The sequence below is a fragment of the Ambystoma mexicanum genome, chromosome 2p, assembly GCF_040938575.1.
Source record: "Ambystoma mexicanum isolate Mex_15411 chromosome 2p, UKY_AmexF1_1, whole genome shotgun sequence".
Taxonomy (NCBI): Eukaryota; Metazoa; Chordata; class Amphibia; order Caudata; family Ambystomatidae; genus Ambystoma; species Ambystoma mexicanum.
Window position 1 is genome coordinate 641,058,962 of NC_090923.1, and position 14,909 is coordinate 641,073,870.

General features: G+C 44.8%; 1 protein-coding gene across 5 annotated transcripts in view; it reads left to right on the forward strand.

The window, feature by feature from the left end:
• Nucleotides 1-14,909, forward strand: part of RNF123 (ring finger protein 123) — a 3,033,138-nt gene that overhangs the window by 307,673 nt on the left and 2,710,556 nt on the right. For all 5 annotated transcript variants that reach the window (XM_069644183.1, XM_069644184.1, XM_069644185.1 and 2 more), the window contains exon 4: nt 5,346-5,440. In XM_069644183.1, the coding sequence (XP_069500284.1) occupies nt 5,346-5,440 (95 nt within the window). The remainder of the gene's footprint in view (nt 1-5,345; nt 5,441-14,909) is intronic.

A 14,909-nucleotide genomic window follows, 5' to 3' on the forward strand; every position in this document is an offset into this window, starting at 1 on the left:
GTATCCTCACACCTACTCCCCTTGGATCCTCTTCTTAGGTGGCCAGGGAAAGGCCATCGCTTTTGGATCCTGACCCTGGGGGTGGAGAAGCGAGGGTGGATCACCTGTGTGGGAGGGTCCTTGGGGGTTTGGGGAGAAGTTATCCACAGGAGAAACATGGTATCCCCCTTTCCCTATTGAAGACCAGCCTAACCCTCCCCGGGCTTTATGGGTTATTGTAACTCCTTAACTCACAGTTTCCATCATTTAACACCATATGGTCCTGGGACGAGGAAGAGGCAACTCTGTGATTAAAACGTGCAGGTCATTGCACCACTCTAGCACTGAGACGAGGAAGAGGCCAGCAGAGTATTGTGAAGATCAGGCATGTCCTTTTAATTATGGTCAGGCATTTGGACTAAGTGAACACCACCTGTGGCCACTTAGTAAGCCCAACGGATAAAGAAATGCAGGCATTTTTGGTGGAAAGACGTCGCACAGCAAGGCTGGAGTGTGGAGCTGCCTGGAGCTGGAAACTCGTGTACAGGAGAGGGAGACGCAAGTGTTGGAGCAGTGTTGGGACAGGACCAGAGATGCAGGGGCAGGCCCAGAGACGGTCGGGAAGTCCTGTGCCCTCGTCTTGGACGCAAGCAGAAGCTGTGGGGCGCCGAAGTGCTCCAATCGGCGCGGACCTCCGGGGAAGTAAGTGGTGCTCTCACTGCGAGAAGAGCAGAGACTGGAAAAGCCACGCGAGGACGAAAGTGAAGCCAACTGGAGCTGCCGCCCGAAGCCAATGAGTGTAGAGGGGGAACACTCATACTGAGGAGCTCTGAAAGCCATCAATAAGCCTTTCATGAATAACAAACATTACAGAACTGTTTTAAACACTTTTGAATACAGGCAAGTGTTTACCAACTTGAACAAACTGAAAGCATTATTGAACATATGAATTTTGAATACGGAACTAACTAAAAGCATCACTGAGAACCATACAGAATGAAAACAAGTAACAAGGGTGATTGAATAAGCATTTTTGAATGCTGCACAGAAAGAAAGAAAATGATGAGCAGATTCTGAATTTAATAAAAGTGACGTTGTGCAGGTGGCAAGTACCACAGAATGAATTGACTGAAATACAAGTTTTGGGAAAGCAAGTAAAATCCCAAGAAGGGTGCTAGAAGAGTATTGACACAAGCCAAGTGGTCAAAGGACTGCATGTTAGAAGATATGTATTGACAGGAGCCAGAGGTATTGAGAGCACCACTAAGTGAATGGTGGCCAAGCTAGCTTCAATAAGGTGTTGGAAGGAAGTAACTGTGGTACAAGATTTACTCTTCACCTTTAAGGGGAAGTAGTGAACCGTGGTTGATAAAGCAGGTGAAAAGGGGCATCTGTTGTGTGACCTGTGATGGGTGGACCGTGTGGTCTGTCAACTGCTTCTAGACCGAGTGCCCTACCCAGAAAGGTAACTGAATGCAAAAGGCAAGAGAGTTGATGTCAAGAAAAGCAATTCAGTGAAAATGTACAGGAAGAGACATGTATAATAACGTGCATAGATTGGCGAACTAGGGAAAAGTAACCGTGGTAAGGAGGGTGGGAAGGGTCCCAATCTTTAAACTGTTTTAAACTTTGGATTTTCTTGAACTTGTTGACGGGAACCCCGAGAGACTTTGTGGAACTGCTTTGAACTTGGGGAATGGGAGCTGGAAAGTAAGCCGGGAGCTGGATGGAGCTAGGAACTTTATTTGGAACACTATTTTATTATGGTCATCCCTACACATTGTTTAGCTTGCACTCTGAGGGCAAGTACAGGTTTTGGGCAGACAGATTTTTAAGTTGAACTTTCTGATTTAGACCTTCCTTAGCTTCGTTAGGTAGGGAAATCCCACCTTAGCATAGGGCAAGTTAGGCTTCCAACCATCCTGACATTTAAGTTAATAAAATCTTTTTGTTTTGAATTTTGAATCTGTTGTCTGTGTCTTGCTACATGATGCCTTCACAGTAGTTGTACCTTGGGACCATCATTGGACGGTGTTCCTGTCCTATAATATAGCTAAAGATGTTGTCCAAGCTCTGCCCCTTAAGCACAGCAAGTCCTGCCAATTTCTATCATGGTTAACAAATGGAAAGCAGAGGCCAGAATCCTGGGCAAGCAGTTCAACTCCTGCTGCACGCAAGTCTCTGGCCAGAGAAGAAAGAGAAAAAGTCCCACGCATGTAGGGTAGGGGCAGGCAGACAACCTACATCTTGTGTAGAGGCGCGTTATAAATTACTTATCATATCATTAGGTTATGATAGGATGTGGACGGCTTGTACATTCATTTTAAATATAAATAGTAATGTTAACTTTAATGTGCTATGGATTAACCAAAGTACAACACCCTTTGGGATAAAAGTTCCAAGGTTCAACTGGATCAATTACTAAATGGTAAACCCTTAAGGTAAATTTGAAACACTAACAAGTGTTCTTTGCTGCATTAAATCGCATAAATATTCAGTGTTCGCTGACCCAAGCGGTGGATGTTATTGCTCCGCTCACTCTTAAAAAAGCGAAGAAAGCAAAGCATTCTAATGACTGGTTCACCCAGGAGCTCCCGGAATTTCGCTCTAATAAAAGGGCAGCACTTGCTACTTGGAAAAACAACCCTAATGACGCTGGCAAAGCAGCCTTTAAAATAATCTCTAAAGATTATAAAACTGCGATCATTCAGGCTAAAGCCACCTCTTTCAACTCTGGGATTGAAAATGCAAAATCGGGAACAAAGGAAATCTTTGCCATCTTTAGAGAATTGGAGACTCCCTCACCCCTGCCTCCTACTCTCCTCAAAGACGAGACTTGGTGTAATAAAATTCAAGCTGCCATGCTTGACAAACTTGATACCTTGCACACCAAAATCTTAGCCCATGAAAAGGCCCTGTCTAACCTATTGGCCAACAGTCACAATACCACTGTCCCAGCTACCCATAACAGTCAATGCCCGGTGTTTGAATTCAAGGATATGCGTGAACACAAAGTTATTGCTCTCCTCAAATCCATCAAGCCGTCTAATTGTAAAGGTGACGCCTGCCCCGCTCAGCTCATCAAAGACTGTGCCTCCTCCTGCGCCCCATTTATCACTGCCTTCATTAATTCCTCCTTCCAGTCTGGCCATGGCCCAACTGGACTCAAGGAAGCGTGGGTCCGACCGCTTCTAAAAAAGCCATCCCTTCACCCATTGGTCCCAGGGAACTACAAGCCCATTGCCACTGTCCGCTTTCTACAACATTTTTTGGACAATGCAGCCTACTTGCAAGTCCAAACATTTCTTGAAGACAACCACCTTCTTGGTATACGGCAGTCCGGGTTCTGGCCTCGACATGGTACAGAAACTGCACTGCTTGACTTCAAAAATCTAATTGATGACCTCAGCGATGCAGGCAAACCTGCGCTCCTCCTTCTCCTACACCTCTCTGCTGCCTTTGATCTGATGGATCACAAGACCCTCTGCCATCATCTCTCCTCCGCAGCCAATTTCTCCCAGAGGGCCTGTGCATGAATAACTTCATTCCTACAATAAGGGTGATGAAGGTTTTCTCTGAATCCTCCTGTGCTTACCCTAGTCTCAATAAATGTGGGGTCCCACAGGGTTCTTGCATAGCTCCTACCCTCTACAACCTCTTCACGAGGCCCCGGTTCAAAATCCTGGACGCCCTGGGCATCTCATACACTAACTATGCAGATGACACTCATGTGCTCATCCCCCTCTCGGGTGATTTTCTTTCAGACCTTAACACACTCAATTCAATTTACTCAACTGTCCAATCTTGGATGGCAGAAAACTGGTTAAGTCTCAACAGTGAAAAAACCGAACTTCTGCTAATTGGTTCCCCCTCTACCTTGGGTAAATTGGACACACAATACTGCTCCTTCACCGTTGATAACATCCCCATCGCTGTCTCTCAAGTCATCAAGACACTGGGCGTGTATCTTTAACCCAACCTGACCATGGATAGACCGGTTAGTGCAATTGCCTCCTTCAGTTTATCACTCCAAATTGCTTAATGCAGCAAGACCCTTCCTCTCCCAACAGAATTGCCTCACCATTGCTACAGCAATTATTGGGTCTAGGTTGGTCTACTATAATGCCTTCTTTGTAGGGACCTCCCGCAAGAATCTGGTCAAACTTCACCTAGCTCAGAACAACGCCTTGAGGGCCGCAACAGGCGGAAACCATATTTCGGAGTTCAGAAGGCAGGTTCACTGGCTCCCTGTCAAGGAAAGGATTGTTTTCAAAACCCTCGTCTTGACACATAAATGTCTCAGCGGCTTGGCTCCCCCTTATCTAGCTCAAAGGATTATCTACACACGCCATCTAGACCTTCCAGAGTGGCCTGTTCTAATAGAATCACCATCCCTCTTACCCGCTGAGTGTGTGCGGGTGGTTCCAGCTTCCCAACTATGGCTGCCATCTTTTGGAACACCCTCCCGTCCCAGAGTAGGTTGATTGACTCTCATGCAGCCTTCCGTAAAGCCATTAAAAACAGGCTTTGTTTGAAAGGGTGTTTCTACCACGTGTATGTATTTCTGTTATGCATCTAAGTAACTGTCATCAATTGTATTATGCAACGAAACTACTTGTACCAAACATTACCCTGTTAGGCCGAATTCTTGTAATCCTGAATCAAACCTTCTTACGATCCTCAAGGCGCCTCGAAGCCTGTGGGCTGTAGTGCGCTCTATAAATCCAAAAATAAAATACATAAAAATAAATACAGACCAATACCATGTTCTATTGATGACCCATTTTTGCAAAGCAATTGTAATAGCCTTCACATCATCCATTTTGAATTTTATCTAGCTTTGCTGCTGATATGTTGGCATAGTCACAATGGAAGATAAAAGAAGGAATATTGATCATGTGGATGAAGAATTGACAGTTAATAAACCTTTCTCTTTTGTGGCGCAAGTATCTTGATATATATCCCTTTACGCTAAGTTATCTAAACTAAAAAACCTTCAGAAAATATTTAGTTGAAAATGGGAGAACATTTTCGAAGTGAAATATGGTGTAATCCCACTATGTATGAGTACATCCAATTGTTAAAGTATGTAAAGCCAAGTTTATTATTGGAGCTTTGTCACAGGTTGGCACGTTTGTTCACTACGCAATTTGGTTCAACTACATTTCTTCTTACTAAAGAGCAATTTAAGTACTTTTTTATGGTCTTTTTTTGAATGACCCAGTCATTCATTCAATTTATTTCTGAATATTATAAAATGTCCATGTAAAAGCAATTACAAACCTATAAAACAAATAGTACAAGATAAAAAAAAAATCATTAAATAAAAACAAATCTAATGGCCACTACATAAATGTTCTTTTCAGGAAGCCTTTGACGTTCCAGAACCTGCAGGAGCATCTGGAGCACCTACTTGAGGATGATGATGATGATGATGAGGAGGTCACAGAAGAAAACAAAGGTAATATTATTTTTCCTCCCTTCTGATTGCACAAATAAATGTATTCATGGTTTACAGAAAAATCATAAAGTCGAATCGAGGAACTGATTTATATTCAGTTCCACTGTATCACTGCACTTCAGTGATGGAAACGTGCAACAGAGGGTATTGCACAGGGCACCTTAGGTTCCTTATTCATACACCTTTTTAACTTGCACACTCAACTTATTGAAGGTTGTATTAAAAAGTCATACATGCTCAGAATGTAGGGTCAGTACTAGATGTAGCAACCCCTACGGTGACCCGACACTTGGTCCATTCAAGAGATTGTGCTCGCCCAAGGGATATCCTACTGCCATCAGAAGCTGTATACATTTAAGACACATGGGGTGCCAAAGCTTAACAAATGTATGCTTTGCAGTATATAATAGGTTGGAGATGTTTCATTTTTCCAAAATCTTTTTCCCGCTATCCTATTTCTGTACAGAACCAAGTTAACTGAGGCCACAATGTCTAATCTCCTAGAATATATTCTTAACAAAAATAATTTAAAAGGTGAGCGTGAAGCATGGATATCGGTAGTCTAGTAGTCCTACTGTTCACCTTAAAGACATGTTTCTTGAAGTCTTTTAGTGCAATGCCACCTTTTTGGCACTCTGAACTCAGTCCCCCTCCCCCACATGTTTTCGCCCCCCAAGTCCCCAACCCGGTTCAAGTGATATTTACTTTTCGACTAGCTGATTTCCATGCTGATTATATCGTGCAACTCACCAACTTAGTAATACTACTTCGAACGGATTGTGTCCTCCAACGTATTCTTCATCTTAGATATTCACGTCCAGCTTCAGCTGCTTCGGAAAAGAATTCTCGGCAAGGGCGCTGTGCGTCGATGGCGTCGAGTCGAGGTCCTTCGAAGGCCTCCGTCGAGGGTGACATCATCGGGTATACAAGTAGCTCGCGCAGCGCCTGATGGCCTCAGTTCTGTTTTTCCGCAGTACGTGTTGCTATCGGAGACTCCGGGCACCTCGGTAATTTCTGTGATGAAATCGAATCAAAGAAATGTCCTCTTCATCGACCCAGACTACCCCGCGTTTGGGGTTCAAGAAGTGCAAAGATTGCAGTTCAAGGATGTCAATAACTGACCCACACTGATCGGGTTTGTGGTGCCTCTGTGAAGATCATGACACGGAGGCCTGCACGAAGTGTCAGGCGATGACTGGTAAGGCCTTGCGAGAGAAGAAAGGAAAACTGCAGGTGGGTCGACAGACAAAATCTGACTGAAAATCCTTGAACATCGGGTCGAGAACCCATAAAGAATCTCCTCTACGCGATAGGACACATATCCCACCACTCCTCGTTTTTGACGAAAAGGCTGAAGAAGAGATGCCACTGGTCCCCATCCACTTCGTCGTCAGATGACTCTCCCAAAAGAATGAAATGCCCCACAAAACATTCTTCTTCCGAAGAGAGAGAAGCTTTCAGGGTGAAAATGATATAAGTATTTGAGAGGGCTAAGCCTCGGACCGCGCCTTCCTCGGAAGCCGGCCGGGAGCATTCCCGCACCGGCACTTGCACGCCCTCGAGCCCGGGTGATTGAAGAAGAGCTAATCGGGAACCCTCAAGGACCCAGAGCAAAAAAGATTGCTTGAGTCGAGTCGACCGCTTGAGGTCATCAAGGCCGTCCAAGGTCTAGCATAGCTCGAAGGACAAAGCCTCAAAGAGTGCCTCGATGCCTTCGTAAAACCGGTTCCGTCGACGGCTCCTATTTCATCGACGCCTTTGTCGACTCCGAAGCCGCCGGCGCCGAAGATTCCCAAGGCTCTAGTTCAGTCATCTGAACAGGTTGCAGCAAAAGAAAAAGCTGCAGAGCCTGCATCCTCTTCAAAAACAGTTCCTACAGAGAAGACTTTCAGTCCTCTACCCAGAAAGAATTCTGTAAGTCCCTATCCTCCATTTCTGAAGAGCAGGAAAGGTCTGAGGATGAGCCTGTCCCATTTGGCTTGGAATAGGGCACCCCTAATGTCCCAGAATGTCTCATCTCTGAAGAGAGTAGAATGAGGGATCTCATAGAGACATTAAACAACGCTAGTGGTGTGGATACATCACCTCAGGCAGAATTTGGTAAGCCAGAACCAGGAGACCAATCCAATTCCTCATTCCGTCAACTAATTACAAAGGTGGTTGATTATTTAGGTTGGACTAGACCACAGACCAAATTTGTCGAGGATGATTTGACAGACATTCTAGATCAAGGCCCGCCCACTGATCCAGTTTTACCTTTCCAAGTGGCCTTGCAAAATAGGCTGGCCAAGAATTAGGAGAACCTGGACTCTATTCCTAATGTGAATAAGTCCCTTACATCAAAATGCCGCCCTTCCAGTAGCGACCCCGGCTATCTGTCCAAATACCCCACTCCCGAGAGTCTGGTGGTCCAGGCAGCCACCGCTACATCCAATAAAGCAGCGTGCCCTTCTATCCCTCCAGTTAGGGACGACAAGCATGTGGATGGGTGGGCACGTAAGGTATTTTCAGCAGGGAGTATGGCCTTAAAATCGTCCAACTCCACATGTGCCTTGGCAACCTTCTTGTACACTCTCTGGGAGTGCATCCCCATGGCGGCGGAGCATATATCAGAAGGGGAGGAAAGGGAAGGATTCCTGGCTGTTGTTAGAGATGGAAAGGCAGCCATGCAGGAATCCCTTCAATCTGGTGGACACTGCAGACAGCATCAGCAGGTCCATGGTTACTAGCGCAGATATGCGCAGGTTTGCGTGGTTGGGGATGTCGTGTATCGCACCAGTTGTGCAGTCCTGTCTCCTGAACATGCCTTTTGACGGGTCTCACCTCTTTGGCAGCAAGGCTGACGAGAGCCTTGAGCGGTTGCAGACCTCAAAAGCGGCTGCCAAGTCTTTGGGAGCCGCTATCGGGCAACTTCAGCCTTTTCGTTCATCAGGAAATTCTTGGAGGGGACCATCCTATTGTTAATGCTCCTCATATGGAAAGGCCAGTCAAAAAGGCCAAAGGAAAATTCCTCGTGGTCGACGAGGTAAAGGTGCTAAGCCAGCTCCAGCTTCCTTGCCATCAGCAGCCGCAGCATCCACCCCAAAACCGCTTTGAGGGCTTGTATCATATAACACCGGTGGGGGGCAGACTCTCTCAGCATCTGCAAGAATGGCAAGCCATTACTTCAGATGATTGGGCTCTGGAAACTATAGCCCAAGGTTACTGCCTTCCATTCTTAACGCAGCCTCAAAACAATCCACCAGGAAGACACTCTTTGAAGTTTCCATATCCGCTTCTACAGCAGGAGATTTTAACCCTGGTAGAGAAAGGCTGCTGAAGCCGAGGGGAACAAGGGTTGGGACCCCCCTATTTTTTTGATTTCCAAAAAGGATGCAGGACTGAGATCCACCGATACTTGAACAAGTTCCTCAGGAAGGACAAGTTCAAGATGGTCACTCTTTCTCAGATCCTTCAGGCCCTTCAACTTCAGGATTGGTTGTTGTCATTGGACCTTCAGGACGTTTATTTTCATGTGTCAATACATCCCAAGCACAGAAAATACCTGAGGTTCGCCGTTGGCGGCTCACACTATCAGTTTTGAGTCCTACCATTTGGGTTGACCTCTGCCCTGAGGGTTTTCACCAAACTGATGGTGGTAGTAGCAGCGTATCTCAGGAGGGGGGGTGGTCCATGTCTACCTCTACCTGGATGATTAGTTGATCAGGGTGCGTTCTCCCGAACAAGCCCTGGATCATCTGGAAGTCACCTGCCACTCTCTTCACAGACTGGGCTTCTCCCTCAATTTAAAGAAGTCACAGGTGACACCTTCTCAACAGCTCCATTACATCAGAGTAGTATTGGATACATCCTTGTGAAAGAGCTTGCCTCCCAAGACGAGGGCTTGAAGACAATCTTCAGATGGTCTCCAAATTTCAGAATGCCCAAAATCTTCCGGCCTACGACTTCTTGAGGTTGCTTGGCCTCATGGCATCCTGCATCTTCCTAGTGCCAGAGGCTGGCCTGAGAATGAGATCCCTTCAATTGGCTCTAAAGACTCAATGGTCCCAATTCTCAGGAAGGATGACAGATCTACTTCAGGTTCCGGGCAGGGTTCAAAAAGATCTTCTATGGTGGGCCTGCGAGAACAATAACATTTTTGGCAACCATGGCTGGAGATTACAGTAGTGACGGATGCCTCACTCATTGGGTGGGGAGCCCATGCCAACGATATGACAATCAGCGGTCGTTGGTCTCATCGGAGTCCAAACCACACATCAACCTTTTAGAGCTGAGGGCAATCAGACGAGCGCTGAAGGCCTTTCTACCCTCGGACAGAGAGAAACATTTCCTAATAATGACGGACAACACTGTGGCCATGCATTACCTCAAGAGGCGGTGTAGGGTCACTACCTCTGTGCAGAGAGGAAATGCGGCTCTGGTACTGGGCAATTCAAGACGGAATCTCCTTATCGGCAGTTCACCTAGCCAGAGAGAACAACACGCTGGTGGAAGCTCTGAGCAGGCAGGGCACAGTCTCCCACGAGTGGGAGATAGCTCAGGAAGTCCTTCAAGAGATCTTCGCCCTTTGGGGAACCCCTCAAGTAGACCTGTTTGTGACCGGAGTCAACCAGAATTGCGAAAGGTATTGCTCAAGGGATTTTCCTCCGACAGGAGGTCTAGGAGACGTGTTTGTGGTGGACTGGGAATTCCCACTACTTTACGCGTTTACACCGATCCCCGTCATCCCTCAAGTAATCAGGAGGTTGAGACAGTTCGGAAGCCACATGATCCTAATTTCCCCGTATTGGGCGAAGAGAACATGGTACCCGGACCTTCTATATATGTTATCTGTCCTCCAATTAGTCTTCCTCAGAGAACGAATCTTCTCTCACAAAGGGAGGGTCAGGTTCTCCATCCAGAGGTCAACACTCTCAACCTTCATGCTTGGTATCTGAAAGGCTGAGATACAAGGATTGGAACCTCCTGGATGACGTCATGGTGGTGTTGCTTTCGTCAAGAAGGCCAGCAACAAAGTCTCTGTAACGTTGCCGTTGGAAAAAGTATGGAAGAACTCAGATGAGGAGGCTGAATGGAGCAATGAATGTCAAAAGCACAAGACGTGCTCTATTGGTTATGAGCATTTGATGGGTGCTGGAACACTTAAAAACCCCGTCCAGCATGGCTGGGAGAGAAGCTACCTGGAGGAGTCTTGTAAAACCGAGAACGCTGAGGGGGAAGGAATTGAGAGTTAAATACGATGAGGACCTCCTGGACACGCTGCCCGCAGCAACCTTTGGCTTGTCTGTGGCCGGGGAACAGTATCCCGGCTGAGAAGAGACAGCCAGGCTCGAGAACCTAGTCGCGGGTGGAGTGCCAAGCAAGAAGAAAGTGGTGCCCCAGATGCGGGTGTCAAACCAAGCAAGAAACGAGCAGTAGAGATTCCGCCAACCGCGGACGGTACCCAAACGCTACTGACAGGCCTGGAGGAAGCAACTTTTGCCTGAGAACTGCACCCCAGAGAAACCGGTATACAGGTGGAGAGATGAGTGCTGAAAGTCCAGGAGGTCACGGGAATCCCTGAACGAACGAGAGTAATGGGTCGAGGGACGACGGGAGAAATCAAATCAAGCACACCTATGCTTGGCAAAGAGGGGAGCCAAGTCGTTGTAACAGAAATAGACAAGCGTTAGTTTTGTAACCCTCCACTAAGTATTGTTAACATTGTAGGAAGAAGTCCTAGCAGGAGAGTAGACCAGGCATAGTCAAGTCTTTGAATAAAGTGAACTACACAGGAAAAACCCTGGCAAGAGTAAACCAGGCCAAGCAAAGTCTTCGAATTAAGTCACAGTGAATGTGGAGAAGAACCTGGCAGGGGAGTACACCGGGTATCCCATAAAGCTGGGATTTGCATCCAAGTTGCGTTATATTTAAATTGCTTTGTTGATCAAAGAACCCCAAGGAAGATTCATTCCCTTAGGAGTTTGGAAGATTGTTAAACAGACCTGGGAAGGGAGAACATTTCCCCCAAACGTGAACTGCAACGCCAAGAGGAAGGAGATATCCTCTGGGGCTATAAAGAACTTTTGTTGTTTTGGTGAACTGCTGTGTTGGTGAAGAGAGACCCACAGAAGGAAGGAAGCAATTCCCTGTAATGCTCAATTATCCATTAGGAACATTCTTTTACATCTTTCTTTTAACATTCGTGCACCTTTCAAGGCCAAAGACATTATCCCTTTACACTTTAGAATGTGAGGGATAGAATAGGATTTTGGACACAGGACGCTTTATTTTGGACATCTTGTCATAGGACAGACCCTTAGTTTTGGTTGAGGTAGAGAACATAGAGTAGAGACAGTGAGACATTTTCCACGCACCCCCTGCCCATTGTGTTTCTAACCAAATCATGAGTCCTCTGTGTCCGCGTCTCGTTCCTGGCGCCTCACAAATCCCTCCAATACACAGAACTTCGGTTTACACCATTATGAAGAATTGATAGAGCTCATGAAGAGGTTGAAGAGGTTGAAGGGGGTGAATTATAGAACTTTGTTGTGAGATAACAGATGGACACTTTTGCCTAGAACCGAAAAAGAACTTCAGTGATATTTTCTAATGAACCCCCTTTTTCTTTCATGGAACTAGCAACAGCTTTTGGAGATGAAAGCCAGTGACCTTGGTTGGGCAGTGCCCATCAACCAGTAGCCAGAAACCTCTGGTTATTTAGGTTGTTTTCAATAGTGATGGGGCTAGATAGAAAAGTAGGTTTTGACAGAGGTCAATTTTTGATTTCTTTAGAGGACAGACGGGGGACCCCTGTATTTTAGTTTCGTGAGTAGGGAATACCATTGTAGTGTTGGAGATGGCGAGTCCTTTCTTTTTCATTTAAACATGAACAGCCTTGAAATGTTCTCTTTTGGCCTGCCTCCTTCTTCTGGTTCGTCACATAGCATAATATAAAAGTATGCTACACTTCAGTGTAAAATTTGAAATCTTAATCCAGGGTGGTAGATCTGTTGAGGGATGGCATGTATATTTGATTCTACTGCCGTTTTGTCAACTTTACAAAAAGTGATCTAGCTCTGATTTTCCCGCTGACATATGAAGGCAAATGAAAATTTGTGGAAACGAAGTGATCAACTTTACTTAAAATCTCGAGAGACGTAATTGTCATCATGCTAAACATTCAGAATTGGAAGAAAGGCTTGATTGATCTGTGATAGCAATGTATGTTTTTTATTACGATTTTGCAGAACTAGATTACTTGCCTGTTGGCACAATTCTCTATAATTGTTGCTGAACATGGGTAGACCAAGAAAATCAATTGTTCTTTTCACTCTAGTTGTCCAGTAGCATTTAGGTCACCCTTTCAAAGCTCGGATGTCCTTCAAAATTATTTCTGATTAGGATAGCCTTCTCTTTGGACCATATTTCTAGCCACAGTAAAGCTAGTCCCAGCTCAACTTTGGGTATCAATAAATCCAATTTGAGTTTCATGTACTGTGAATCATTTGAGGTAGTTGACTTACTTCCAGAAGTGCTTTTTAAAAACCTTCTTTCACCTACATGAAGCGGTTCCGGGGATGATGATAATGCCCAAACACACACTGTACAGTGTGCAGAGAGACCCGATTTAGCTTCTTATAACTTGATGCGGGTATCACCACATTTCTTCAATAAGTGGCTGGAAAGTTAGAACCCTACTTTTTTCAGGGACAGCCACGTGAGTAGTTTGATCTTTCCATGGGCTATCTGCTGTAAACGGAACCCCCAAGTAGACCTAGGTTTTTAATTCTTAACTGCTGGCTATTAATATTAAATTGGGGACTGTTTGCTTACTTCTTGGATAAACCATTATTTACCACTTTAAAACCTTTGACGTATGGCAAATCTGATAGCCTTTTAGCAATTTTTGAAGTGGTCTGTCGATCCTCTCCATTGGGCCTATGTCATTGATATATGCAATGCATGGAATGAGTTGGTGAATTACTCTTTGAACATCAGAAGTTACATTAAGCTGGTCTTCCTTAAAACCTTTGATATAAACTGAACAATAGGGGTGCCACAGTGCATTCCTGCCAATTCCATTTAGTAGTAGCAGATGGGTCATTATTCACCATAATGCCCAGTTAAAACCTAATTGGTGTCAGTGACAACTGAATTGTTAGACTTAGCAACTGCTTGTCAATTCCCATATTCCTCAGGACTGTCCACTGCAGAGAGTGGTCCATGTTTGAAAAGGCTTTAGACAGGTCCATAAAAGCCAAAAACAGCCCACCTTCTTTGCTTAATGATATTCTTTAATAATGAGTGTAAGATTTGGGCATTATTTCATGAAAGCAGAGCTAGACTGTTTTTCAGTAGATGGATGGGTTTCCATTTAATCCTAAAGTTGTGTGTAAATACATTAATTTCCCCAACAGCTTAAGAGAATTGTCACTTAAGATAATTGGTCTAAAACTTGATGGTTGTGTTCTTGTCTCGTATATTCACACAATGACATTAATGCCAGGTTACAGGAAGTATCGAGGAGAGGAGGGTAGAGCAACCCCACAGATCAGGCACAGGCTTGTAACAGTCATCTAGTACTCTGTTGAAGCCCAGAGCCTTCATTAAACCTATTTTGTCTACATATTATTTGACTACTTTAAGGGTCAGGTCTGCCATTGAGGCGAAATACGTTAAAGAATACGTGTTTTGGGAGATCAAAGCATCACTATTAGTATGTGAGGCCATAAAATGGTTGTACAATCAGCTACATACATCTTTTTATGGTTTAATCGGAGCGTTGATCAGTTAAACCATTCATCACCCGAATTTTCTAGAAATCTTTTGTATGGCAACACATTTGAACATGTTCCCAACCAGACATCTCCACCTTTCACCTCGCCTTTGACTATGTGATTGTTACTCCCAAGACAAGAGGACAAGTTTCTTTTCTTGGTCTAAGGGATGGCTAAGGGGTAAGTACCAGGAACATTTTGCTCCTCTGCTCCTACTGATTGGAAGTTTGAATTGCACTCCCAGCTTCTCCTCATACTGAAGACCATTATTGTAGATTATCTAATATATTTTTGCTTTCATTTCTACTTTTTTACATTCGCGTACATGCTTCTTTGTCTCACTTTAACTCTGCTGTTTATATTGCAGCAGATTGCCTTGTTTGGATTTAATCTCCACTCTTTAATACACATATTTAGTCCCATAAATATAAAATGCTCGCACAAATTGAACCACTTCACATCCCAGAACTAAAGATTTTCTGAAGTGATTGCTTCTAACATTCAAAAGTGTACTATCGGAATTAAGCACTGAAGATTTCTAAATGCTTACATGAACTGCACTCTTGGATTTCACCGCTACTGTCATAATGTTCTGCACATGCACATTATTTGAAATGCCATGCATAAAATGTCATGTTCAACAAGTATTCCAAGGAAAAGTGCTAGAGTTTAACAGTACCCACTGAGGGGGTACTCCTGGCTGCAGGAAC